The 26,263-nt window shown below is 39.2% G+C and overlaps 3 protein-coding genes across 3 annotated transcripts in view; all 3 read right to left on the minus strand.

Moving 5' to 3' along the window:
- The window catches only part of LOC144636350 (uncharacterized), a 55,238-nt gene that overhangs the window by 6,418 nt on the left and 22,557 nt on the right, over nucleotides 1-26,263 (minus strand). The gene's annotated exons all lie outside the window — the stretch shown is intronic.
- On the minus strand, nucleotides 733-2,391 carry LOC144635488 (uncharacterized). The gene is made up of 3 exons (XM_078494589.1): nucleotides 2,179-2,391; nucleotides 1,600-1,714; nucleotides 733-776 (listed from the first exon to the last, which is right to left on the minus strand). Exons 1-3 carry the CDS (start codon nucleotides 2,371-2,373, stop codon nucleotides 733-735), a joined length of 354 nt encoding a protein of 117 aa, XP_078350715.1. The 5' UTR covers nucleotides 2,374-2,391.
- Nucleotides 6,865-11,983, minus strand: LOC144636394 (uncharacterized). The gene is made up of 6 exons (XM_078495599.1): nucleotides 11,838-11,983; nucleotides 9,728-10,026; nucleotides 9,480-9,594; nucleotides 8,702-8,741; nucleotides 8,134-8,260; nucleotides 6,865-7,813 (listed from the first exon to the last, which is right to left on the minus strand). Exons 1-6 carry the CDS (start codon nucleotides 11,908-11,910, stop codon nucleotides 7,325-7,327), a joined length of 1,143 nt encoding a protein of 380 aa, XP_078351725.1. The 5' UTR covers nucleotides 11,911-11,983; the 3' UTR covers nucleotides 6,865-7,324.

Below are 26,263 nucleotides of genomic sequence, written 5' to 3' on the forward strand. Positions count from 1 at the left end.
AAAGAGACTGTGTCTCGGATTTTAGTTAATGTAGGGATATGACAATCAAATTCGGTGGAATATACAAATGACCACTTTAGTGGCAGTTTCTCTTAAAGCGGTCCATCGCATTTCGGGTTCGAAAAAAAGATTTCCCTCAAACTTTGCCCAGTGAACTATCTTAGGTTGTAAGTAAATGCAACGACTTTAGTTTTTGGAAATACGTTAACCTGATGAAGGCTGCAAAAGGCCTAATTTTGAGCTTGGCCAGAACGAGAAATGTCATAAGTTGACGAGCTCGCTGCTCAAAACCAACCAAACGCACCAAATTATTATTATTATTCCTAAGTTAAGTGGTCCTTCAAAGGTTGGAAACGCATGTTAATTTTGATACATTTTGATTTACGGGTCCGTGAAAATTTAAATATCAGCAACCGTTAGATCGCTTTTTGTAAACATGTAAAAGTATGGTGTCTTTCACGAGTCCAGACCAGACCATTCTAAATTCCAACTGAATCCTACTAAACAGATGTTAAGAAGCATAGAAATATAAAAATACCTTGCACTTTTTATCTTCCTTTGCCACAGCGACTTCGAAAATTTCGTGCTTATGCGAGTATTTCATTCACATTATGCAAATGAGCTTACTTACTCGCATAACCACGAAATTTTCGAAGTCGCTGTGGCAAAGGAAGATAAAAAGTGCAAGGTATTTTTATATTTCTATGCTTCTTAACATCTGTTTAGTAGGATTCAGTTGGAATTTAGAATGGTCCCAGAAATACATTCGTTAGTATCTGAAAAAATAACATTTAATTAGTCTATATTAGTTTAATTGTTAGCCAAATCACAATTGAAAATCTCCATTTAAGATCTTATACGAAGGAATTCAATGTCGAACAAACTAAATTTGTTCAGTTGATTCAAAGTCAAAGCCTTTTAACAATTTTCCTCGGCAAAGTTTCGAATAATCAAAAACATCATCAGGTTGATCCTAGGACTATCTTCAATAAATCCCCGGGAAATGTTGTTGCTTTAAGCCGGCGACACACTTGGTGACTTTATTCGCCGATAGCCGCGACTGGCGTATAAAATCGTCCATATCTGCCATGTCAGATATTGGCGATTTCATTTGCCGATCGGTGGCGAAGAAATTCGCCGCATCGGCGAATAAAATCGCCTAGTGTGTCGCCGGCTTTAAGTTATGGGAGTAATGAAGTTATTGTGATGGAAGCATACTGCAATGGAAAATAAAATCATTAAACTTTCGTTGGTCCCATTGAAAGCAAAGTGCCAATTTAAACGATATATCTGTCTGCTGTAAAGTTCTGTTACTTTCCGTGACACCAAAAAGCCTGGAGCAGTGTTTTTGTTTCAATTCCCTTTTTCCTTCCCCCAGTTCCTCCTTGTTTTGGCATAATTAACATAATTGTAACCTTTACGGTCGCGCGGAGGATGTAAAAACAAAGACTAAATGCACGCATTATAGATGCGTCTTAATCCGCTTTTCTTAAATCTCACAAAAAACGATTTCTTAGTCATTTCCCTGTATCACAAATGCATCGGCGTGCGGAATATTCGAAAAGAATACATTACAGCTGAAGCAATTGGTACTCTTACCATATTGACACTCCGGACCCTGGAATCCGGGAGTACACGAACAGCGATATCCTTTGTCTTTAAAACCAGTTTGGCAAGTTGCATTGTTCTTACAAAGGTTCTTGAGACAGGCACTCTAAATAAGAAAGAGAACACGCGGAAAAAGAAAATTAGGAAACGTTATGATATGAGCTTGCGAAATACTCGTTGTTGTCTTTTCAAAATTACTGACAATGCAAAACTTTAAGGTTTTAAACTAAATAGTCCTGATTAGTTTCTTGTAGAAGAACCTATCTTTTAAGACATTTTCCACCGTTGAAGTGATTTTTACGACCATCGCGTAAAAAAAAAAAGAAAAGAAAACATATTGCTTCCACTCACAACTCGTCTACGCCTCTACCTTCTTGCTTCCCAAAGAAAAGCTCAGTCAGACAATTTCTTATTCAAGCCTCTTTAATACGGCAAACCCCGTATATAAATACCGTCAAAATGTCAGTTTAGAAAAAGTGAAAAGGCTTGGAAGCCATAAATAAATATTCCTTTCTTCAGACCATGCAATTCCTCCAATACTAAAATAGGATTTTGAGCAATAATTGTTACCTTAGTTCCACGATAAACATAATTTGGGTTTTCCTCCAGATCTTGTTCGTTTCCTTCGTGTGTAGAATTATTTAATTCACATTTGTATCCCTCAGTGTCACTTCTCCTCATCAAGTTATAACTGGCGCAGTTATACTCCATGTAACACAACACACCACAGTTGTCCGTCATCATGACGTCATGAATCTGTATCATGTGATTTACGAGACGTTTCCCCTTGAATACTTGTTTGGCTCCGAACACCAAGTGACGGTGCTGGTCTGCAGAAAATCGATTTATTACTGGCAATGAATCACTTTTGAATCGTTCATGGATTGAACTTGACAGAAATTAAAAACTAATTTAACGCTTATTGAGTTCAAAGGTATAAGATTTCATGTCATAGTGGCAACGAAAAATGATTCCAAAACCTAATTGTAGCTTTTTCAGGCAACGTACGAATCCTAGCCAATAAAAAGCATCAATCTTCATAAAAATGTTGATATCGATTTAGTGCTTCGTTTCGGAATACGGTATTTTTACGATTAAACGCTCCGTGCGTTCATTTCAAAATTATACTAGATTGATGCGAGAAAATACAACACAGTTCCTAAGGGGAAAACAAAAGGTTGAAACTTTGCGTTATTGTTAACCGAATTAGTGAAATAAGACGAACATAATAACTATAAAATATTTGCAGAAAAGTAAAAACAAAAGCCAATTGTCAAGCTGCAAAATGTTTTATTTTTCGAAAACGTATCACTCAGCTACTAGGCCAGAAAGAGGGAAAAAGAAACAAAATTCTTCTATATATTTCTTTTGTATGGTGTGAACGAGGTAATGTATAGGGGGATATTTGTTTACAATATTTGCCTCGTTTGCTAGCAAACGCGCTTTAGTTTCTGATCGAGCTAGAAAAATATCAATATGAATATTGAAAGAGCAAGGCACGATTAAATTTCGTTATAAATTTGAACCCGGTGTATCAAACACATTTTCTTTGACGCGGGTTTGAAAACTCAAACTTTAACAAAGAATCTGTGGGCTCATTAGCGCTTTTGCCTCCCAAAAAATTTGAAAAACACTTTCTGAATAATTGTGTCTCCTTCACTATCAAACGTTAAGAGCTGATAATTTCGCCAATTATAACGTTTCACAAGTTCTTTGAACTTCTGGAGTCAATTTGTATATAGCATGATGCATTCCCTACGCAAAGTCGTATGCTAATGAGGCAAAATGTAAACTATGACGTCAGCAAAGATCTCCCTATTGTATACACCCAACAAACACTCTTGAGAGAGATGTCAAATTGTCATCATCGTCGTTCGCCAAAAGAAAAATGTACTTTAACGCAAAGTTATATTTCTGCCAGTATTTTAACTAAACCTTAAGACTGGTCAAGATTTGAGGATTTCGCCGATTTTTTTTGTTTGTTTGTCTGTTTTCAATTTATTGTCCTACTGCGGAAAATTTACATAAATCTGCACGAAAGAATGTGAATAAATTAAAAGTGGTCACACTTTTGGGCGCCTTGCTGTAAAGGGGCAGTAACACCAACATTTAGGGCCTGTTTACTTGATTCTGGAATGACTTTCATTCCGGAACGAAACTCGTTCCGGAATGAAGTTCGTTCTGCATTTACATGACAGAGTCGATCGGTTCAACCAAAGGCATTTTCACGCGCGTGGTTTTCGCGCGAGGTCAAAACAAGATGGCGCATGTTTCGCGCAAACATGTTTTTGTGCCCATTAATGGCCGTATCTGCAATTTTAACGAGTAATTTGACCATAGAGCTGCTTCTTTGGGCTAAACAATAAATGCTATTACGTTTTTCGCTCTGAATTCAAACTGTGGAGTCCGTATGCGGTTTCGCGAGTTGCGGCTTCATCTCGGAACGAAATTCGTTCTGTGTTTACATGATACCAGAATGAAATGTCATTCCAGAACGAAACTTTCATTCCGGAATGAAAACCGGAATGAACTCATTCCGGAATGACTTGACTTTCGTCTCGGTATCATGTAAACAGATACAGAGAAATGTATGGGGATGGAATGAACTCGTTCCGGAATGAAAGTCATTCCGGAATCATGTAAACAGGCCCTTAGTAATAGCTGAAAATCCAACAAAGGTGTCAGTATTAATTATAAATCTACAAATAGTGGCTTCGCCTTACTAAAACAAACTGTAGTAGTCAGGCAATTGTTAAAAATTAGTGTTACTTGGAAATCCAATAAAGGTGATGGTATCAATGATAAATCTACTAATTGTTGCTTGGCCTGGCTAAAAAATACTGTACTAGTCTGGAAATTGTTAAAAGTTGGTGTGGCTACGGGCCGATTGCAATGAAGTAGTCGAAAACTTGAAAGAGTCTAGCCAGCATTTTCAAGTTTGACAGTGTTAATTGGACGAAAATCACATAAAAACTATTTATTTCGTTTTTCCACATCTTCGATAATGGATTTAAGCCTTTCTATTCTTTTTCAAGGGTTAATTTTGTTGAACAGTGGGTGCACCCTCAAAGTTATAGCATAATTATACAAAAACTTAGAAGATGTTTCGTGACACTGTACTACCAGTAAAGGTTAAGTCTGCGCTCAAGCCTAGTGGTCCACAACGTTTCTGTAGCATGAAGTGTCTTGGAGTATTTGTAATGCTCCCCAATAAAGTTTTAGTTCAGCGCAGAATGACTTAGTTTATTAATGTAGCATTATTCGAGCTAAGAACATTAGTGGCGTGGGCGATGAAAGCTTTCAGTGGAAACAAACACTGTCTTAGATAACTGTTTTTATTACCTTATACCTTTGACTTCCAGGCTATAAAATCGTTTTTCTTTAACTTATATATACCAGCGGCAAAAGCCAGGCGGCTGGTTGCTATTCAGTTATTTGATGAAAATTAACAAAAGATACGGCTTGGCTGTTTTTTCAAGTTTGTATTATTATTATTATTATTATTTTTTTTTTTTTTTTAAGAAACACTCGATTCTTCTGGCCAGGAGTAGCTTTGCAACTAGAACATATAAGATAAGAAATAGATATGGACTGAATTCAAATACTGCAAATAAGACCCATCCATTAGCCGAAACTAAGATTAACCGACTTCGGTGTATTTCAAAATATATGATTTTGAATGCCCGTTGCTCCGTGGAAGAATCCAGTTTGAGTACAGGGATAAAAAAATATACATATATTTATTATATGGTGTTATTCATATTAGCTGAAATTTAAAGTATCCGTGTAATTCGGCGTTAACCGTCGAGATTAAAACACCTCTTTCAAACCAGCTGCAGGTGAACCTAACTGTTACATACAAATGTCGTCCTTTACAGATGAGTCAAATAAAACAAGGAATTATAATTAAAGAGAGAAACTGACCTTCAAAAGAGCTGACCGCGGGCATCAGGAAAAACAGCAAGAAAAATACCCAACCAACGAAAAGGGAATACATCCTTGCATACAGAAATACCTTCTCCAGGTGGCGAGTTGTGCAGTTTGACCTGTGATACTAAACTGAAGACAGTACATTTTTAACCCCTATTTTAACTAACGGGCGTTCTCCAAGTGCAGCTCATTAATCATTGATATGAATCTGTTATTTTGGTTACAGTGTTCCTGTTAAGTAACAGTTCTGCAGCTGTTGTTTTGCTGAGGCTAACGTGTTTGCTTTTATGTGATTCTATAACGTAATAAGCCATTTCTGAACTTGTTTTAAACATAAAATCGAAGCTCTAGACCCAAAATTAATTTAAACGAAACTCAATAATGTGTTAAGTAGGTATTAGATTAGCCAAAGAGAAAAAAAAAAAAAAAAGTAACTTGGTTAAGTCGAGAAAAACATCCCGGCGCCGTTACTCAGTTTACAGCAGAAACTATTGGTTCGTAACATCAACCAAGGCACACAACGAGGCAACGCACCTGCCCTTGCAAAATAATATTCTCTGAAATTTGTAGCAATGTAACTTGCGCGATTGCATGCAAGTGACATTTACCATTTAGCACAAAGACCATTCGTCACCAGAACGAAGTATTTGCAAAGAAATCTCTTCTCTTTCCATATCCCTTGTTACATGGAGAATCTTTGAAGATTCAATTCGTCCTTCATGTATCCTTAAATCTGTCAATATGTTACGTCTGTTAAACGCAACAAAAATCAACTTTGCGATTACATGACAACCGGGCGAGCCCTGTTAGCCGAGATCCCGGTAGCGAAAAAAAGGCTGTTCGCTGTTCTCATTGCATTACATTTTAATATGTGTCTTTGCAGGAGTTTAGCATCCTTGGCCCTTGGACAGAATAAATGGTAGTTGTAAATTAACCACTTTTATCAGTTTAATTTACAACTACCATTTATTCTGTCCAATCACCATGTAATTTTATTTTACCTGCATTTTTGCGGGAGACAAGCTTCTGTAGCAATTTCTCTCACTTACTTACTTGCTTACTAACTCACTTCCTTTATTACTTACGTTACACTGATGAATAATGATTGTTTTCATAGTCCTTATCTGAGATTTCATTTTTTTGTGTCGCTATCTTAGTAGCAGGCCAAACGTTGAGTTGACTCCAATATCGACTTCACTGAGCGTGAAACCCGCTTTCTTCAAATGAATCCTCTCCGGGGGGTAAATGAACAAGGAAGCAAAGATCACTTCTAGCAGTAAAATGTATTTAAACAGGATATAAATTAAGCTAAATTACAGCAAAGCAGATGTGGACTTGCAAAATCAGCAAAATACAATAATACAGTTACGGTAGATATTAGAACCAATTTTACCTTATCAAATCTCTGCTGGATAATTCAGTTATCGAGAACAGACCGTTACGAGAATATAAAAAAGTTAAAATTATATAATGACCATTTGAGACTAAACAAAGTAGGGAAAAATAAGGACCCGGTTTTCTTTCCGTTTTTTTTTTTCTTTTCCCTAAACCTTTAAGAGTGCCAAGAGCATAAGAGAACTAACTAAACCTTGATCTATTAGGTTTTCTGTTTGCCTTCCTCTTCTGTGTTTATTATCAGTGATGATACGGGCTAAAACGAGACTATAAATTAAGTAAGACGTTAAATAGGAGTTTAAAGAGCATTTGCTATGCGATTTAATTTATGGTGGTTATAATATAATTAATATGAAACAGTTGGGAGTGTTCTGTTCTCTTGCGTTCCTTTTCATTGCACCAAGATATATCCCATGGCTTTGATGTTTTTGTCTCCATTATCTGGTGAGTATGCTGCCAAGTTTCCACACGTGTTGGAGGTTTCCGTACCAAACCCGATTCTGGAATCACAGCTGTTGCAGTCATGTTGCTCGTTACCAAGGATACCGACCCTTGATTTACCAAGAACGTTGAACCCTTCCTTGTTACAGTTGAGCTGCAAAGAGGCCTGTAAACCAATCAGTGCTTTCCACGTGTTACGACCCAGTGAGATGGCGCGGTATGTTCCGTCAGCGATCAGTGAGTACAGAGAGTTGGCCTGCTTGTTGATGACAATGAAGTTGATCTGTTGGCCGATCTTCATTCCGAGACAAATCTTGGAAAAGGATGTGTTCCAGTAGGTCGGTAACTTGGTCTCTTGTGCGTCAAACCCAGTCTCCCCTCCAGGGACGTTGTGCGCATTTTTATCACTCCAGTACCCAGCGTTATAATGAAAGGTGTTCTGAAAAGAAAATGAAAGACATGATGCACACATCATTTAGGAATCTTCCAAAAAAAAATAATAAATTCACCGTGTATTGTGGTTACGGCCTAAAATGGATAATTTTGCGGGCTAACACTGGTTCAAGAACTTCTGCCTTTCAGTTCAGAGGGACCATGCTATATTGGTCCCGCTTATTTCCAACTCCCTGGTATCTTGAACAAAAAGCCATTTTTTCTTGGACTTCGTCATATTTTTTCCAGTCATTTACAGTATAAAATAACCCCGCTATTTCAAATTTGGATATCTCGATCGACCTTCTAGGTATGTTAACTTTATACCTTGTTGCCGTCAATCTTCATGACCGGCGTCCATCCCCCATCTCCACATCCAAAATCGCCAAAGTGACAGAGAACAGAAATTGGTTTTAAGTTTAAATGAAGAGTTACCAGCTCACTTGCGTTCGACCTGTTTAAAAACGGAGGAATTAAACTTAAAATAAAACACTTCATCGGAGTATGGTTGAATGATTTCCTTTGGAGTTAACCATGTTTTTAAAGCTTTTAGGGTCACGACCCGACACTGAAATTAACGTAACGTAGTTTTAAAGTCAACTAGCTGTTTTTTCCTTAAGTATTTGCAACGTTTTAGCTACAAACTTCCAAATAATCACTAAGTACCATATCTCCAAAGACCAAGGATCAACGCTTGATGTAGGCTCGATTTCCAGCCCTTCGGAAAAGAGCCCGCGCCCCCCCCCAAAAAAAAAAAAAAAGGGGGGGGACGCTTGATGTAAATAAAACGTATTTCTCAAAGTAACGATTAAACTACTTACACATTTTAATGGACTCTATTACAGTAATAATGTCTCCAACGCGTTCTGAACATGCTAAAACTTTCAAGACTTACTTGTATACATCATAGATGTCCTTACAGGATTTCGCAGGACCTGAAAATAGAAGAATTAGAACAATAAAAAGCGGCTTGTTTCAGAGCAATTTATGCCAACTCTATTTGAGTGAAGAAAAACTCCTTTAAAGGAGCTCTGTCACGGATTTTAGCCAAATTTAAGGGCATCAAAATCGGTGAAATATAAAAATAACCGCTTAAAACAGTGAAGGAACATTTCAATAACACACCAAACACAAAAGAAGGTGCGGATGGCCAAAAGTGACGAAGATTGAAACGGATTGCGATATGGGTTTTTGAAAGATTGTTGGGCTGAACAGTTTTCAAAGTAATTTGCTTGTAACTTAAAATTATAAAGTCTTTATAACGCCCGGGAGACATTTTTGGATGTCATGATCTGAAGCTTTGGTTTTGTCATTTAGATCCATATAAGTAATTTATTTGCAAACATTAATTTTCATAGCGAGTATTAATTTTGGCAAAGCGTTATAAAATAAACTTAACTCAACCGTGATACAATACCATTAAGTCGATAAGTAAGCTTAGTTGCACTAAATGATGAGCAATTAAAAACAAAATAAATGACTGAACAGCGATATATGTTAACGATTTTATAAAGACAACCGAACCAGTCATATATTAATTTTGGCTAGACACATTTACTCAAAAAGAATTTGATGTTTAACCTTTATAAGCACCTAAAAAATCTCAGAGGAAAGAAAAACAGTTATTTACTTGAGGTTTACAGTTAAAAAAATGAATTATAGATTCTATGTACCTTTCTCGCAATATTCTCCAGTGAAGTTCTTTCGACAAAGGCATTCAAACGTGTCATGTTTGTAGTTCGGTAGACAGGTTCCTCCGTTTTGGCACGGCGAGGAAGAACAAGGCGACTGCAGAAAGAATTACATTGTTCAACAATGGCAAAAATTTTCGCTCAATTAAAAAAAAAATAAATAAATGTGCTTTTACCGCATCATTGGTTATAAGTACATTCAGAAAAACAATTCAATAAATATTCCCCACCTTAATGGAAAAGTGATGCGAAGTTTTGTTTCCTTTGAACTCCGTGAAGTTTCTGTACTTATCAGAAGACAGCAACTCACACCAAAGTTTTCCATCTGTTGCTTTGGAGGCGGCCAGGTTCACAGAAAAGCACAAAGGATTGGTGAGGCATTCAAAAGTGCAATCAAAGACATCGTACACGGTGAATATTCCAACTCTTGATACATTAAGATCATGAAACTCGTGTTTTGTAAAAACACTTTGTCGGACAGAGTGTAAAGTAGAGTAGGTATCCTCGTGCTGCGGTAACATTTGTGACCCTGTTTTTGAAAAAAAAAATATGTCAGATTCCAGCAATATATAATAAATATTTTAACGGTGTTGCTTTGTAATTGAACTCACGGCACGGTATATTTAAGCAATTCTGTAAACAGCCATGCGAAACAACGCCTCAACCGGTTCCATTGTCAAAATTATACCGCGCTCTCTCCTAAGTTAAATTTTTGATCCGGACTATTTTTAGGAATGAAACTATCTTGTATTTCAAGACTTGTAGCTTGGTTCTAATACTCTACTTTAAAAATCTTTCGTTAATGCAGTTCGGACGATCTTTTTCGTGTTGAAAGATTAGGATGAATAAATGCTTCATATAGTATTGAGCCTCTCTATGGGTATTTCCGAAAAAATCAAAGACGCGAAGATCACCGCGGAAAAAACGAAGATCTCAAAATTGAAGCGAAGATCTGAAATTGACCAAAATTTGCTTGATCAAATTGAACGTTTAGATATAAAACTGTCAAAATTCGTAAACACTACAGAAAATATCTATAATAACTGAATGTTGGCATTTGACCACATTTCACTGCGATTTCGACAAAAAAAAAAAAACGTTTCAATCTGTAAAATGAAGATCTGCTTAAAAAACGAAGATTTGCAAACAAATTGCAAAGAAAACGAAGACCGCGAGTACCCATAGAGAGGCTCAGTATTACGCCTTACCGGCTTCTAGCCGTTTCTGAATAAATGATTGTCTTCTTGCTGTAGTATGTGTTATCGAAATGAAATGAGACAATTCAATGACCTACCAGAACTTGTCGTGTTAAACCTACTTCTTAGCTAAATTACGTTCCTAAATGGAAAATAAGTAGAGTTTTACTGGACGAACTGGAAAAAAGAGCAAAGTTTGTTTTACTCTTGCCTTACCCACGCCAATTTTGAAAAAAAAAATCGAAAAATGAATATTCACGAAATAAAATTGTAAAAAAAAAATCTCTCAATTTTGGTGAAATTTGAGTATGTTAAACAGCATAACTGCCAAAATTCTCGCCAGCGCAATGGCTAATATTTGTTTTCACGGCTGAACTCAGAGAGTTATTGCTCACCAGCACTTCATGCCGACTTTCACGCGCAATCCTCAAAAAGCAAAAACACTTAAGCATTCTTAAGGGTTTTTATTGAATATCATAAATGAAAACTGAGGCAAATTCTGCTTAACGAAAGAAGTTCTAATGGGACATAAAACAGCCAAAACACAGTGAATTAATGCATAATTTATACTTTTTGTGTTCCGACAGTTAGGCTATTTGAGACCGATCTAGCTGTAGTATTGACGAAATACTCTCTTATTTTCCCACTCAAAAAACGCGATGGAATACAATTTCTCCATGGCCAAATTTTGGCAATTAGCTCCCAACGAACTGAACTTAAGTTAGTTGGGAAGTTAAACAAGGCACAAAAATGTTGCTTCGGGAATTTCCCGCAAGAAAACAAGCATCCACCTTTTTTCTTAGTCCGTCGAACGTGAAGGGATAAACAACGGGAGTAAAAAAATGTCCATGGCGGAAAAACACGAAGGACTAATAGAAAAGAGAGATGACTGCTTGTAGTATAATTAGAGAGAAAAACGCAATTAAAACAAAATAAATTCCATAGGTGAGTATTATGTGTAAACGACCAAACAAGAATATCCGTAAAAGGTCAAAACTGGTCGAACTAACTTTGAAATCTATCTTGAGAGAATTAGGAAACACAAATGAAAAATACAGAGCTTATTTTGTTATTGAAAAGTGAGGTACAAACGGCAAACGAAGTGACATTCTCAGAGCAACAAAAGGGACTGAATTAAACTTACCTTGAGCACATGTTGCCTCTAGTATCAGATCAGACGAAACGAACAAAATGAACCAGATAAAAACAATGAACATGATGAAACAATGTATTATCGTGAGAGCTGCACAAGTTATGTTCAATGCCAACAAGAAGCTCTTGATCTTTAGCTTTTCTTTCGACCCGCCGCCGTTGCTTTGTTTGCAAACAAACTTGAGAAGTTAAAGTCGGTTATTAGTAATTTCGCATAAGTTTTGCATTTCCGTGTTGCTTTTAGCCAATCAGAAAACGTTAATTTGACGCCATCTGCCTCTAAGTCATGGCCTACGTGCAGCCCTCTCATATTACATTCAAAGAATGATGCATTACACTTTGTCTGTGGCAATCGGTAGACTTAATTTCACTAGAATGATTCATCCGATCTAAGATTTTTTTAACACTTAATTTTAAGTGGCCTCTGTCCACCTTCATCACTCCACTTTAAGAAATTAAAGATTGGATGACGTGTTCAAACATGCCTAGCGCGTGCGAATGTTTTATAAACGAACTCATTTTACTCTGATGAAGGTAAACAGAGGCCACCGGAAATTTAGTGTTTAAAAAATCTTCGATCGGATGAATCATTCTAGTGAAAGTAATGCATTAATTGATGAATTAAGCCTCTTCGTTGTTTTGCATTCTTTGATGGTAATCGGCAATTTACTGTCAGAAAAAAAAAGAAATTAATAAATTTAATTTTTGAACAGCAAGTCGAATTTTTAGAGCTTTTCTTGTTTTCTTCCTTGCAAAAAATTTTCCTGTTTACGTTTTCCAAACTGCTAATAGTCAACACATTTATTCTATTTATACATACGAATAGATATTCAACAATACGCACACAAGTCACAAGAATTTAAGAAAAGGGAGGATCAAGGATCAAATTCTCCCAACTAAGTCATGCTAAAAAGCGAAAAGACAACCAAGGAGAAATTGTGTGTTGACATTGGAGACTAAAGTACTTGATTCGTGGTAAGGTCTTCCTGTTTATATGATATTTATTTGTAGCGCATTAACAAAGCAAACACTCCAATATAGCTGCATTAGTCCCTAATCAATAATTTAGACAATTATAAATTATGCACGGGGATTTAAATTTTCTAGCCAAGACGCTCCTTTTTTAGCAGTATTATATACACTATTCCACTAGTTTTCTTTTCTATTGATAGTCAATAAAAGATTATAGATATATACTAAATGAAAATGTCCGAGCGCTAGTCTGACTATACTGCAAAGTCGTTCATATTTTGCAGTGCGCCTGAGGTAAATGACCTCCGAGAAAACGTCTGCAGTGGTCGATTTTTAGTCGTAGAGAGAAAGCAAATTAATTTGCACCTAAGTTCTCCGTTGGCTCCATTAGAGGCGGCCAGGTTCACAGAAAAGCACAAAGGATTGCTGAGGAATTCAAATGTGCAATCAAGCACATCGTACACGGTGAATGTTCCAACTCTTGACGCATTAAGGTGGTACATATGGCTGAAGCGCAAAAAAAAAAAAAAAAATTATCCGCAGTTTGGCTTATATTGTACCTTTTCTGTAGTTATGTTGTTATTTTCGGAGTAGAGGCTCGCTGTCCGCTTTTTTTTTGGAGAAAGCGAAGATTAAAATTCGTTGTCAGGTCCGCCATTTTGAGCCGCCATTTTGAAATTTTGCGTGTTTACTCGCTTCCGGTCTCGCGAACTGCAGGATGCCATCGAAGCTACAGCAAAGCAACAGGCATTGAAAGCTCAGTTAAATCTAAAATAACCAGCTATAACAACAGCGAATACCAATATATTCTCTCATAATACTTTAATATCTCAAATGGTGAAGCTAAATGTATATTACAACCCGTGCCGGGACATGGACACAATCACACAACGAAAAGCGTACCGCGACCAGCAAATAAAAGCTGACAAGTCAATTGAGAAATGTAAGTTTAGACCAGTACACACTTGTACAATAGGAGTTGTGGCACAAACCGTGAAAACTCGCTCGGCTCGCCCAGGCTCGCCTCGCTCCTTGTCACAATTTGTGTCCATAACTCCTATTTTACATGTGTGCGCGGAACGCAGGACGCCTTTCTTACCCCTCTTGCGCCACGAGTTGCAAAAAAGGCGTTGGCGGCACCTCTAACGGCCCGCAGCAACAGAGAGCGCCACCTGTGTGCTAGATTTATTTTTCAATTAAACATATAGCACTACTAAGTAAATGGAGCCAACGATAGAAATTGTTCAACCAAAAGGACCGAGAACGAGAAAGTTTTACACCCAAACCGAAAAAATTTATGACCCAATTTTAGAGCGGTATAGGACTTTTGACTCAACAAAAATTTTTCACGCCTTTATTAAAGAAATCTCAAAATTGAAAACTGATGAGATTAGCAAAGAAATTTTTAAAGAAATGTTGGAAAAAGACTTCACTTTTAAAAAACTTATGAAAGTAAAAAAACCAGAACTTTTTGGTAAAAGTGAAGACTTACCCATTAGGGAAAAAAACGAGGAATTTATTCCCGTAACTTCAGTTTTACCAAAAAAATCGTTAGATTACCTTACTTTAACAAAATATAATGAAGCTTTTTTGAGATTAGGAGAAGTATACGACTATGTTTATGATTTTGAAAAAATTCCGGAAAACTTGAGGGAAAAAAAACTGAAATCGCTAAGTAAATCATGGCTAAAACTAACAAAAAAATCGGGAAAGCAGTCATGGAAGTGGTAAAAAAAGGGGTAAGAGAATTTACATTTTTAACTTCCGGAAGAAGAACCAACAGAGTGAATTTTGTACCAATCGTTGTATGGCGCCATTGTATTAAATTACAACCAACCTTTAATTGCTGTGCCAGAAACAATTCCTATTGAACAAATGCTCTTATTGAGTAAACGAAGATGGGAAGAGGGAGAACTGGAGAAATTAACTTGAATGTAAAGAAAAACTTGAAAAGATCTCGTGGAAAAGCGTTTACAACATACAAAAAAACTAAAGAAAATGAAAAACAAATAACAATCTTTTTAACAGACGAGCTGATTGAAAAATTAAAAAAATTAGACAGCAGTGTTGTCGCAAACGTTTTAACAAGCTAAACAAAACTTGCACGCTCCGGTGAGTGCATAAATTAAGTTTTCCGCGTATTGCTGCCTCGATGTTGTTGATCTTTTTCAGGCTTTTTTTTTTCTTGCAATACAGATTCTTTGGTATTCTATCTGTCGTTTCTCTTGTGGAGTAACTGTTTGTGTTGCCACTTCTTCCAAAAATTGATAAACTCGAGGATTGTGAAGTAAAACACGTTCTGTTGGCGTTTGGCTAGTCATTCTTTATGATATCCAGGTGTTAGCTTGATTTATATACAGAGTAAAGAAAATGACATCATTAAGCTATTTTTAGTGACAATGACTCACAATTGGCCGTCACGTGCATTAAATCAAAAGAACAATAGTTGTGCACGTGTAAAACAATAGATTTTACATTCCTGAGTGCTTAGAACTCAGATTTTAAGCACACAGGAATGAAAACAACTTACAAAAGTCTAAAAATATCATTCGGGTAATACCCCGACTTTGTACGCCCACGCACGCAAACACAAAAAAAATTTGCATGCCGCTGTGGGTCACGCAATTTCTCGCTGTTCGCTTCAACTTAATTGTATTTTTTGCACACTCAGATTTAATCCTTTCGACTCGGCTGAAAGTCACTTTAAGTGCGCTGTAACCTTTTATTTTGCCTCGTTCAGGCAATTAACAACATCGCGGGTTATGTCTCGAACATTTTTTTGCAACTCGAACGACAATGCTTCCATCACAAAGTAAACAACAAGATGAGCGCAGACAATCATTCTTTCATTAAATGAAAAAATGTTCTATTGGACTGAAATTTTATTTCGAAATGTCGGTGGTGCTTTCGAGAAGTTTTTTTTTCATTTTTTGTCTTTCTGCTTTCATGATCTCTTGTCGTATTTTTTCGATGTCCGGCTGTGAATTTGTTTGTTTGTGTGCAAAGCTTGAACGTAAAGTCTCTTTAAGTTGACGATATTTCTGCATTTCTCGTAAGATCAGTTGAAACTCTTTGTCAGAAACAAGATTATCATTCAGAGCTTGTGAGACAGAGCTGTTTATCGAGTCATGTTTTGCAACAGCCAGAGCGAGGATTCTTGAGTGCTTATTAACTTTACGTTCAAGCTTTTTGTTGATAACTGACAGGCCAGTGGAAGCTGCGCCAGATACAGCTGCTACTGCTGCAACAGGCGCGCCGATAACAATTCCAACACCAGTAAGTGAAGTCGCAACAGCTACAGAAGAAAGAGCTGCCGTCACGGCGCCAAGACAGACCACGGAATAGTGAATAACTTTCCGGACTTTTTTATATTTTTTTAACACAAGCCTGTAATGCTCAGCTTCAGCGGATATTTCTTTTTCAATTTTACTTATTTCAGTCAGCCGAAAATTCTCGGCATTTGTTGGGAGGCTTGGATAAAGGCGTGTTTCTTCGCGATCACCATAAGCAGGGGCACTCGGGAGAACATTAGCAGATGACATGGTCTCGTATACATAAAAGTTATTTTTGTATTTAATTTAATTCAATTCCAACTCATATGTAAGATTTGAGCCGTTAAAATCGAATGGATTTCCATTCTCATCTCTAATCGAAAGGGTCAGAGATGTCACTTGTGCATCAGCCATAACGTCACGCAAGACATTGGGCTGTTCACTTTTGTAATTTATGTTTTCGTAAGCCTTTCCTCGGATGTCGAAACAAGCTAAAACAGAAGATGGTTTACCATTAAAGAGATTCTGTTCTCTGTCAACTAAATCGCAATGAATGAAATAAGTTGTGGGAGAATTTAATCTTCTTATATAAGTTATAGTTCCTAAATGCGAAGTGTAATTGTTTCGCAGTAGTAAATTAGACATATTTGGATCAACAATTAATTTTTTAAACTGGGCATTTGTGATTACAAGCTGGCCAAGTGGAGTATTAATATCTGTGGGCAATTCAATACGATGTTTGGAAAAATTATTTTTCAATTCACTTGCCAACCTTTTGAGAGTGTAATGACCAGCCGGAAAGGGCACATCGACAGGCTTTTCATGATCGTCCAAAAACCTGATAAATCCATTTTCTTTAAGATTAAACCAAGAGTTAGGGATATGAGATGACAGAAGTCTGATATAGCTCGGTTTTGGAATAGGCTGGTCAAAATAAACAGTGTTCGGATTTTCTTTTGTGGTGACAGTCAGCACAACCATTTTTATATTAAATAAAAAAAAAAAATGTTTAATATAAAAGAGGACCATGGATGCGAAAACAAGAGATTTTATGAAGTGGATGAAAACCCCAGAAGCAACTAAAATTTCTGAAGCGGCAAAAGACAGTGCATGGAAACCTTTTCTTGCAAAATATCCAAACGCTGACCGAACAAAATTTGTTGCACAGGTTGAGTTCGCGTACAACCACACAGCAACGGCAGACATTTATTACAAGGCAGGGCAAGGCCATTTGATAAATGTTTTTGGCTCTGACAGCAAATATTGGAGCCCAGAGATGAAAAAAGCACTGGGGGTGAATCAAATTTCAGGCGGTTTTCCACAACAGCTGTCACCAAGCGGCGCAAAAGGCTCATCTTTGCCAATTCCCGCGGTTGGATTTCACGAAGCCGCACCGAGTTTGAAAAAAATATTTAACAGCCAAATCAACATCTACGTCACACCAGACCAATATTTCACAACGAAATTAAGAGAGATTTTTCAAAAAACAAAACTGAAGCATACATCAGGAAAAGAGTCAAAAAGGTGGCTTGCTAGCCAAAATATGGGCTACTGGCCTCAGCAACTTAACTTTGCTGTTTGGTGTGCGACAACAGGCAGTGGGGTAAGCCGAGAAATTTTCGATGAAGAACACTCATCTCTTAGCTTGCCACCGATTGTGCGAAATTTTTACCTTTTTCACGTTTATTTCACGATAAGGCGAATATTGTTTCAGATGGGGGGGATTCAGAGCGTAAGCGCCTTGCCTGGCGACCCAACTTTTAGCCAGTTCGACAACAAGTACGACGTGGCTTCGTACAAAAGAATATGTGCTGAGTTCGGTGTCGACCCGTCAAGCGATTTCCGTTTCACAACAGGCGCAAACCACGGACTTGGTAACGTTTATATCTGGATTACTAACATTGGACCAAACAAAACTGGAGCAAAATACCCCGATTACGATAAATTTTCGGACGAAGGGGGAGCTGCAAGCAAAGGTAACTTGATTCAATACATCGAGCCAGACGACGCTGCATATGCACAGGCAGACTGGTTTTGTCCTAACGGCACTGAAGGGCTTACTCAGGCAGGTTTGTCGAGAGTAAACCAGTCGATAGAGGCTTTTGTCTACTGTATTCTCGGTTCGCAGGTGAACGTTCGAAGTAGCATACTTGGAACAGGCGGCCGTGCAAAGGAAGCGCAAAGTGAGTTCCTCGTGTTGGTTGAAGACGCTATAAGGCAACCTGATCTGGCAAAGTCGGTCCAAAGATACCAACTAGCCATCGACGAAGCTAAGGTTCGGCTTAACCTTGCAGTCTGCCCAGGTGCCTGGCTGATGCCCGCTCGTATGGTGATAAACACAGAAAGCGTTGTTGGCTACAATAACCAGCTTAAGCAGGCTGTTGTTGGGATGAAATTAGGAGTGAATGATGAGGTTAATAAAGCTACAAAAAAAGTGGGCGCAACAAGTATGAGCGGTGGGCCATCAAAAGTTAATAGACCAACAAGTCATCCGAGCTCGAAGAGCTCGAGCGCGTCGCGCTCGTCAAACCCGATTCACAAAGCTGCAAAAAAAGAGCCGGCGCCACATACGCCTTCAGCGGGTACTGTGACAAAAACAGACGAAAAGCAGAAGCCAGACACTGAAGATACAGCACACGAAAAAAACAAGACCTACCTTATTGCTGGTGCCGTTATTGTTGCGTTTGCAGTCAGCCGAGCTCTTTGAGGGTACCCAATGGGCACCGGCGCTTCGCGCCCTCTAGCGCTTAGCGCTCGCTTCGTTTTGTAACTCGCTCGATAAGAAAGATAGCAACACCGACAATCAAAAGCCAAGCATTCTTGCCGAGGAAGCTGATCACCTGGCCGGCCGTTCGAAACACAAAACTGGCGATCGAGCCAAGGAGGCCCGGCAGAATACTTGCAATTTTTTTGCCAAGTGTCTGTAGACCGTCACCAACACCTTTTGCTAAACCTTTTAAACCGTTTGAGAGAGAACTCAGAATTACGCCAATAGTCGTGCCAACGGCAAGCAAAACTGCTGTGACGGTGAAGCCATATTTTTTGAAAATCGCTTTTACCTTTTCTCTTAATTTGTCTGTTAAAGACAATCTTTCGATCTCTTCTTCTCTTTCATTTTCTATTTCATTAATTTCTTGATTCAAGTTATCAACTCTTTCGCGAGCTTGTTGTCTTTCCGCTTGTGGCCTGTTTTCGTCGTTTGCAATATCTTCTTGTTCATGTCTCTCTTGTCGTATTTCCTCTTCCCTTTCGAGCCTTTCTTCTTCATGTTGTTGGAATTCTTGTAAAGGTATTGTTACCCCAATCACAGGCTCGTACTCTACTTTTTTCAACCGATCTAATTCTTTCTGTAGATCAGTGCGCCTTTCAATTTGTAGTTTTGCTCTTTCTTTAGCTTTTTTTCTTTCCTCCGGGCTTTCATTGTTATCTTCTGCTGTTTTTTTGTTGTTATTGATGCCTTCTGAAAGACCTCTTATTTCATTTTCAAGAGTTAATCGACGACTTGGAGCCAAGGGCTTTTAAAACTTCTTTGGGAAGTCTTATATTTATCTGGTATTCTTCCTTGCCTTGAATTTTGGTTGTTAAATTATAATAAGGCTTACCTGGTTTAATTAACCCGACTTGCAGCCTTCCATTTTCATCTATTGGGTTGTATTTAATCTTTGATTTGTCAGCTGATGGAAACTCTTTGTCAAGATAACCCGGCCCTCGAAGCAGTGAAGGTTGTTGTCGCACTATCGTCGGGGATTTCAGGAAACATCGTTGTTGTTTCGTCTGGTCTATTCATCGTGGTAGTTCTCGTTGGTATTTGTTCGCTTGGTCCGGGCGTTGATGCCCCTCCAGGTTGGAATGGGCCTGTTGTATCGCTATTGTCATTACGGTCGTCACGGTCGTCTGTATGTTCCAAAAGAGGATCTCTGTCACCAAAGCCACCTTCTGCCGCCATGTTATATTAAATAAATACATTTTTTAATTTAAATATACAATGGCTGTCGTGAGCGAAAGACACCGACCAACGTTCGAAGAGAAAACACCAAACGCGCTCAAGGCTGACAGAGTGCGACATCGCATTACATTTAACCCGAATAAAGCGTCTCCAGAAGAAATTCTGAGAGTTGCTGTGCCTAAGCTTGAAGAAGGCGTAGTTCTCGTGCCAGGCTCCCTGGCTCTTGTGTTCAACTTAACGGTGAGCGGCCATGCCAACAACTTTCTCGTAAACAACGTCACCCGGGCGCTTGTCTCAAGGATGGTGGTCAAGTTTGCAGGAGATACTCTGCAGGATACGAACGCTTACGACGTCTACAAACTTTTCGAGGACCTTTTTCTGCCGGTAGAAAAGCGCAGCAACATGTTTCTTGAAGGTATACAGTCCGAGGATTTATGCAAAATCCGTTCAAACGCTGGTGACAAAAAAACCTCAGGAGTTGACGCGGAAAAGAAGCTGGCAGAAGTTTATGGAAGCAAGTATCGTATCCCGCTTGATCACGAGATTTTGAGAGACCATGGCGTGTTCTATCCGCGCGCACTCGCAGACGAGCTTGTCTTCGAGATAAAACTGAACAGTCCAAATGTGGTTGTAAGAGGAACAGATCCATCAAAACTTGGGTATGAGCTAACTGACATCCAACTCGAATACGAGGCTATTTATCACAAAGAACTTGCAAGAGAAGTAGAAAGCACTTACATTAACGGCAAAAGTTTCTTTTACGAGCATGTGCATAATTACAAAACGATCACAGTAAAAAAAGCTACTGACACGATAATAAACGAAAGCATTAACGTCCCAAAGCGCTCCTTGAAGGGACTTCTACTTCTTTTTCCTGAACCCCACGCCGCAGGTGCAAGAGATACAGAATCTTTCTTTAACCCTGACATAACAAATGTAAAAATCAGCGTGAACGGCGTTCCAAATAAGGTGTACAGTCAGGGCGTTGAAGGAAGAGACATGTGGGAGGAAGTTCTCAGGTTCTTTGGCAAAAAAGCAGACCAAAAAACGTTTAATAACGCCACAAAGTTTTATGCAGAAAAAAAGTTCGGGCTTTTCATTGACCTTCGCTCCATGAGCGACAACAACATGCACGGCAGCGGGCTCCGCTTGGTGAACACAAAGGATGGCGTTAATTTAGAGATACAGAGAACAGCCTCAGGATCAGGGAATGTCAAATGCTACATCTTCGCTATCGCTGATGCACAATTTTCTATTGTAAATAAAGAATTAGAAAGTGTTGAGTATTGATATAGCTTTCGCAAAGCGAAGCATGGATCCTGCCAACATACCCTTCAACGCCCTCATTGTGGGACCAACGAACTCAGGAAAAACAAGATACGTGGTCAATCAGCTTTGTGGCCCTTTCCGAGGCAAGTTTGACTACATCGTGCTCATCTGCCCGACTTTCGAGCACAACAAGACTTATTATCGCTTTGCTGAGGAAGATATTCGATTTTTTGTTTTCATTTGCGAGCAGCACGAGGTGGAATCTTGGTTAAGGCTTTCAAGATTTCTTTTTGAGGGTACGAACACGCTTATCATCCTCGACGACTGTGCTGCATCGAAAGATGTAAAGGGAAGAACGGGGGAATTGGTGAATCTTGCTTTCTCTGCTCGCCACGCAGGCTTGAGCATATGGGTGTTAACTCAAAAAATGACAAGCATAACAGCCTCATTCCGCGAAAATGTGGCGGCAATCGTTTTCTTTTACACCCCCTCTGCCAAGACCACGAAGGCAATCTTTGAGGATTACGCTGGCGAACTTGCCCATGAGGATTACAAAGAAATCATTTTAAAGCTAAAAAAAAATAAGTTTTCGCATCTTGTCATTTCTCATCGCCACCCTTACGGAACAAATTTTTTTTATTGAACATATTTTTTATAGTAATAAATGGCTGACCCGTTCGCAACTTCTCCTCCCGAGAGCGTCAAGGGCGCTGCAAGTGAACAAGAATTAGCTTCCGTAATGGAACTGCTAGGAGCTGAACCAGAAAGTACAGAAAGCGCTATGGCACTCATTCAAGGCCCTGACATTCCTGCTTTGCGTGAACAGCTTGCAATCCTTGTTTCAACAGGAAAAGCCAAAGAAGCAATCGGTGTGCAACTGACACACGAGCAGGTGAAGCGCTTGACAGATAAAGAAGTTGAAAAGTACTTAAAGAGATATGAGGCATACGTTGGATCCAAAACAACCGACAGCTTGATTGACAGCTTTATTTTTCTTGTTACTAAAGTCGTTGGTATGGCCGTAAATATCAAGGACGTCAATGATTATCAGAAGGAACTCAAAAACGACTACATTATCAGTAAAGAGCTGTCCACTTTGGCAGGCGGTCTGGCTTTGAAATGCGGCCGATTTCTTGCCGTTGCAAATGCTGCGCTCATCACAACAAAGCACGTTGATTTAAACGAAGCTGCGCCTGGCGCGGGGACGTGCGCAGCACGCGTCAAAGACGCCCAAGGGGTCCCGACAAAGTTGCAAACCAAAGAAACACCAACTACTGAAGATTTTTCTGAGCAATGCTAAAAAAAATGCTAAGTAATTACTGAACAATGCTTAGCAATTGCTTAGCAAAAAATGTTGCTGAGCAATTTTCTATTTAAATATTATTTTTTTTTTTATAAATGGCCGAGCTCGAACAAACTCCGATCGCTCAAGAAGAACAGAAACAAGTTACTTCAACAACTCCAGCAACAAAGCCTGCCAAAAATCCAAAGCGAGTGGCTGCTGGCAAGCTTGCAGCTGAAAAAACAAGACAGGCTCGTGAAGCACAAAAAAAAGCCGCGATTGATGCCCAGGCAATCATTGCAAAAGACAAAGAAAAGAAATCTGCCGCTGCGAAGCAAAAGGTAACTGCTCCCGAAGAGACACCCGAGGCTGCTTCCCGCGGTTTAAGCACAACCCAATGGATCTCTTTGCTTGGTTTGAGCGTTACAATTATTACAACTTATGTCAAACGCGAAGACATCAGAGCCTTTTTCAATAAAATAAGAAATGCTCCTGCTGACTCTCAAGTTACAACAGAGAAAAACGAAGGCACATTTTCGCAAAGTGTTGAAAACTCAGAAAGAGAGAGAGTGCCAAAGGCACCTGCGGCATCGAGAATCCCGCAACCAAAAAGAGGAATCCGTCCGATGGATTAAAAAATTTCTTTTAAACATTTATTTTTCATTTATTATACCGACAATGTCGTCCCTTGGTTTTATTCTTGACAGCCTTGTTAAAGGTGCAGCTATGGGTGGTATTGCATTACTTTGGTTTGAATTTACCAAAACTTGCGTTAAAACCGCTATTCGGATGCATAAGGATGAGGATACAATTTTTAAAAGAGGTATAAAAAAAACAAAAGAAGTTGAATCTGGTGAAGAAGTTGCAAACTTTGCTTCGCAAAACGGTGAAGAATAAACAAAAAAATTTTTCAATTGAATATTTTTTATTATTTTATACTGAACCGCCATGTCCGACAACAAGCTCGTGAAAACGCTCATGGATGCCGCCACCATTACAGGTCTCGCCGCCGAAATCGGCTGGGCTGCCAAAAAAGTTGTAAAAGAAAACTTCACATCCGACCCAAGCAGCAGTTTTATGAACTATGTAAAGTTCACAGCCGTCATGGCTGGCAGCGTTGCACTTAAACAGTATCTCGAGGACCAGAAAATTCTCCCAACCAATTAAAAAAAATTAGAATAATATAATAACAAAATGGCAAGCGTAGCGATTATGGCTGGCGGAGCTATCTTGAACGCTGCTGCTTTCATTGGCGGCAACTACCTTGCTCGAGCTTTGGGTGGCGGAGATGACGCCGCTTTAAAAGAAAAAGAAAGACACGACAAAGCTCTCGAGGCTTACCAGGCAGCTTACGCGAAATACTCTCGAGACCGCACCAAGCTCCTCGACTGGATACAAACCAACGCGGAAATAAAAGAGCAGGCCAAACAGAACTTCACAAACACTGACTACGCTTTCAAACTCTACAACCAGGCACATCCTGACAAACAAATGATTCCTCCGAAAGAACCCAAGTTCTCTGATTTTTATCAGCCAAGCGAGCAGCAGAAACAAGGTGAACTGATGTTTGTTGGCGCAGGCGCGCTTGCTCTTGGGTACGCTGCCTTTCGGTTTCTTTAAACGTTTCTTTTTTTTCTTGTATACGCATGGATGCAAAGATCTCGAAAGTCTACTATAGCCCCCAGGGCTACTGGAAGGGAATTGCAGCGATAAAAAAATTAGCCGAGGCTGCCAAGGTTTCCGAAGATGCCGCAAAAAAGTGGCTAGTTAAGCAGGCCCTTTGGCAGATCTACCTTCCGGCACCACGATACGTTCCTCGCCCAAAATTCGATGTTTCTTCTCCAAACGCGGTCCACCAGGCGGACCTTCTTTTTCTGCCACACGACAAACTGCCGCGAGGGCGAAAAGTTTACAAATACGCGCTGACTGTTGTTGACGTTGCCAGCCGTTTCAAAGAGGCCGAGCCTTTGACCTCCAAAGATTCAACTGAGGTTGCAAAAGGTTTTCAGACAATTTACAGGCGAAGTGCACTAAAATGGCCACAGATGCTGCAAGTTGACCCTGGTCGCGAATTCATGGGAGCTGTTACTAAAGAAATGGAAAATCACAAAACCTATATTAGACGCGGGCGTGTTAATATCCACAGAGATCAAGCTATTGTTGAACGTTTTAATCAAACACTGGCAGGGCGCCTGTTTGGTTATCAGTACGGTGTCGAGATGAACCTGCCATCTGGCCAGCGGTCGACAGCGTGGGTAAAAAGGCTTCCCGAAGTTGTTACCGCTCTGAACAACGAAGTTACCAGTCTTACTGGAAAAAAACGTGCTGCTGCAATCAAAGAAAAGGCTGTTTCGTCCAAACCGTCCTCAAAATATACAAGACCTGTTGGCTTGAAAGAAAAAAAACTCCCCTCTCTCGTTAATGTGCGCTATCTCTACCAACCTGGCGAGCTAGAAGGCGGCGTAAAAAGGGCAACAGATCCGATTTGGTCATTAAAAGTCTACAGCATCGAAAGGTCTGTTACTAAACCTTATCAGCCAGTGCTTTATTACTTGCACGATGGTCCAAAGCGCGGCTTTGTGCGTGAAGAATTGCTTATTATTCCTCCAAATACACAGTTACCACCAAGCACTTAGTGCTTGAGCCCCTTGGGCTCAGAAAAGCTATAAACGTTCTGTTTATGTCGGGGCCCCAGCCCCCTGCAACAAAAATACGAACTTATTTTTATGGGAATTTCTGGCGTTGCAGCCGGCGTTGCTACTTCTTTTATTGTTCAGCGAGTCATTTAAACACTTGCCCCTTTTCGGTACAGCAAAAAAAAATGTTTTGTCTTCTTGTTTTTTGCGTCGTTGCTGTCACTTCCTTCTTTTCTCACACGGGTGCGTGCCGGTGCCCCTTGGGCACTCCTGAGTGGCTTTTTATTTATTAAAGCACTCTAGAGAGACCTTTGCTTGGCGGCTAGTTAGTTTTTTCACCCCCTTTTATGGGGCGGTGGGCTCTTTTTTTTTGCCCCTTCTCTGCCGCCCTTGGCGCGTGCTCCGCACCCATCCGATAGTGCCCATATGCCAAAGTGTTTATCCCATCTTCCTCTATCCATCGCTTTGAGTCAAATGGCGAAAGCGATTTTTTGTTTACCACTATAGAATGCATCTCGTGGGCATAGCTCCTTAGCATGTGCATTTCGTGAAAGCTTTCCTTGTTTTGAAAAAGTGTATCTTTGTAGTCTTCATGATCTATCTTCTTTTTTATCACACACTTTTTTACCCCCTTTGCTTTTTTTATATTTTTTTCTTGCTTTTTTTCACTTGAAAATCCCCAATTTTTTTTACAATCTAGCGAATACATTTTTGACCTAAGACAGACACTTTCTGAAATAGTGAAAAGAACTGGATACTTTATTTTTTTAATTTCCCCCTCTTTTTCTACTTCGTCCTCTTCTTCTACTGCGCACTCGTCTTTCATTTTGCCTAAAACTTTTTTGTTTTTCGTTAAAAAAAGTGGATGTTCTTGGGGGTAGTTACTCGTGTCGTACTTGTCAATGTTTTCTGCCATGTCCGCGTAAACGTCTTCTGTTTCTATCTCAAGCAAAAGGCTGTCTGTGTCTGTATACAAAAGCTCGCAACGCTCCCCGTACTCCTTTTTCAGGTGGTTGTAATAAAAATCGTACATACATAACT

The sequence above is a fragment of the Oculina patagonica genome, chromosome 13, assembly GCF_052425735.1.
Source record: "Oculina patagonica isolate OP01 chromosome 13, crgOcupat, whole genome shotgun sequence".
NCBI classification, from domain to species: Eukaryota; Metazoa; Cnidaria; class Anthozoa; order Scleractinia; family Oculinidae; genus Oculina; species Oculina patagonica.

Coding starts and splice junctions, on each gene's coding strand:
- LOC144635488 (XM_078494589.1), bottom strand. CDS start 2,373: ATGATACAGATTCATGACGTCATGATGACGGACAACTGTGGTGTGTTG. Junction 1,715..2,178: donor ATGTTTATCGTGGAACTAAG/GTAACAATTATT, acceptor TTTCTTATTTAG/AGTGCCTGTCTCAAGAACCT. Junction 777..1,599: donor GGGTCCGGAGTGTCAATATG/GTAAGAGTACCA, acceptor TTATTTTTTCAG/ATACTAACGAATGTATTTCT.
- LOC144636394 (XM_078495599.1), bottom strand. CDS start 11,910: ATGTTCATTGTTTTTATCTGGTTCATTTTGTTCGTTTCGTCTGATCTG. Junction 8,742..9,479: donor TGGAGAATATTGCGAGAAAG/GTACATAGAATC, acceptor TTCTATTTTCAG/GTCCTGCGAAATCCTGTAAG. Junction 7,814..8,133: donor TGAAGATTGACGGCAACAAG/GTATAAAGTTAA, acceptor TTTTCTTTTCAG/AACACCTTTCATTATAACGC.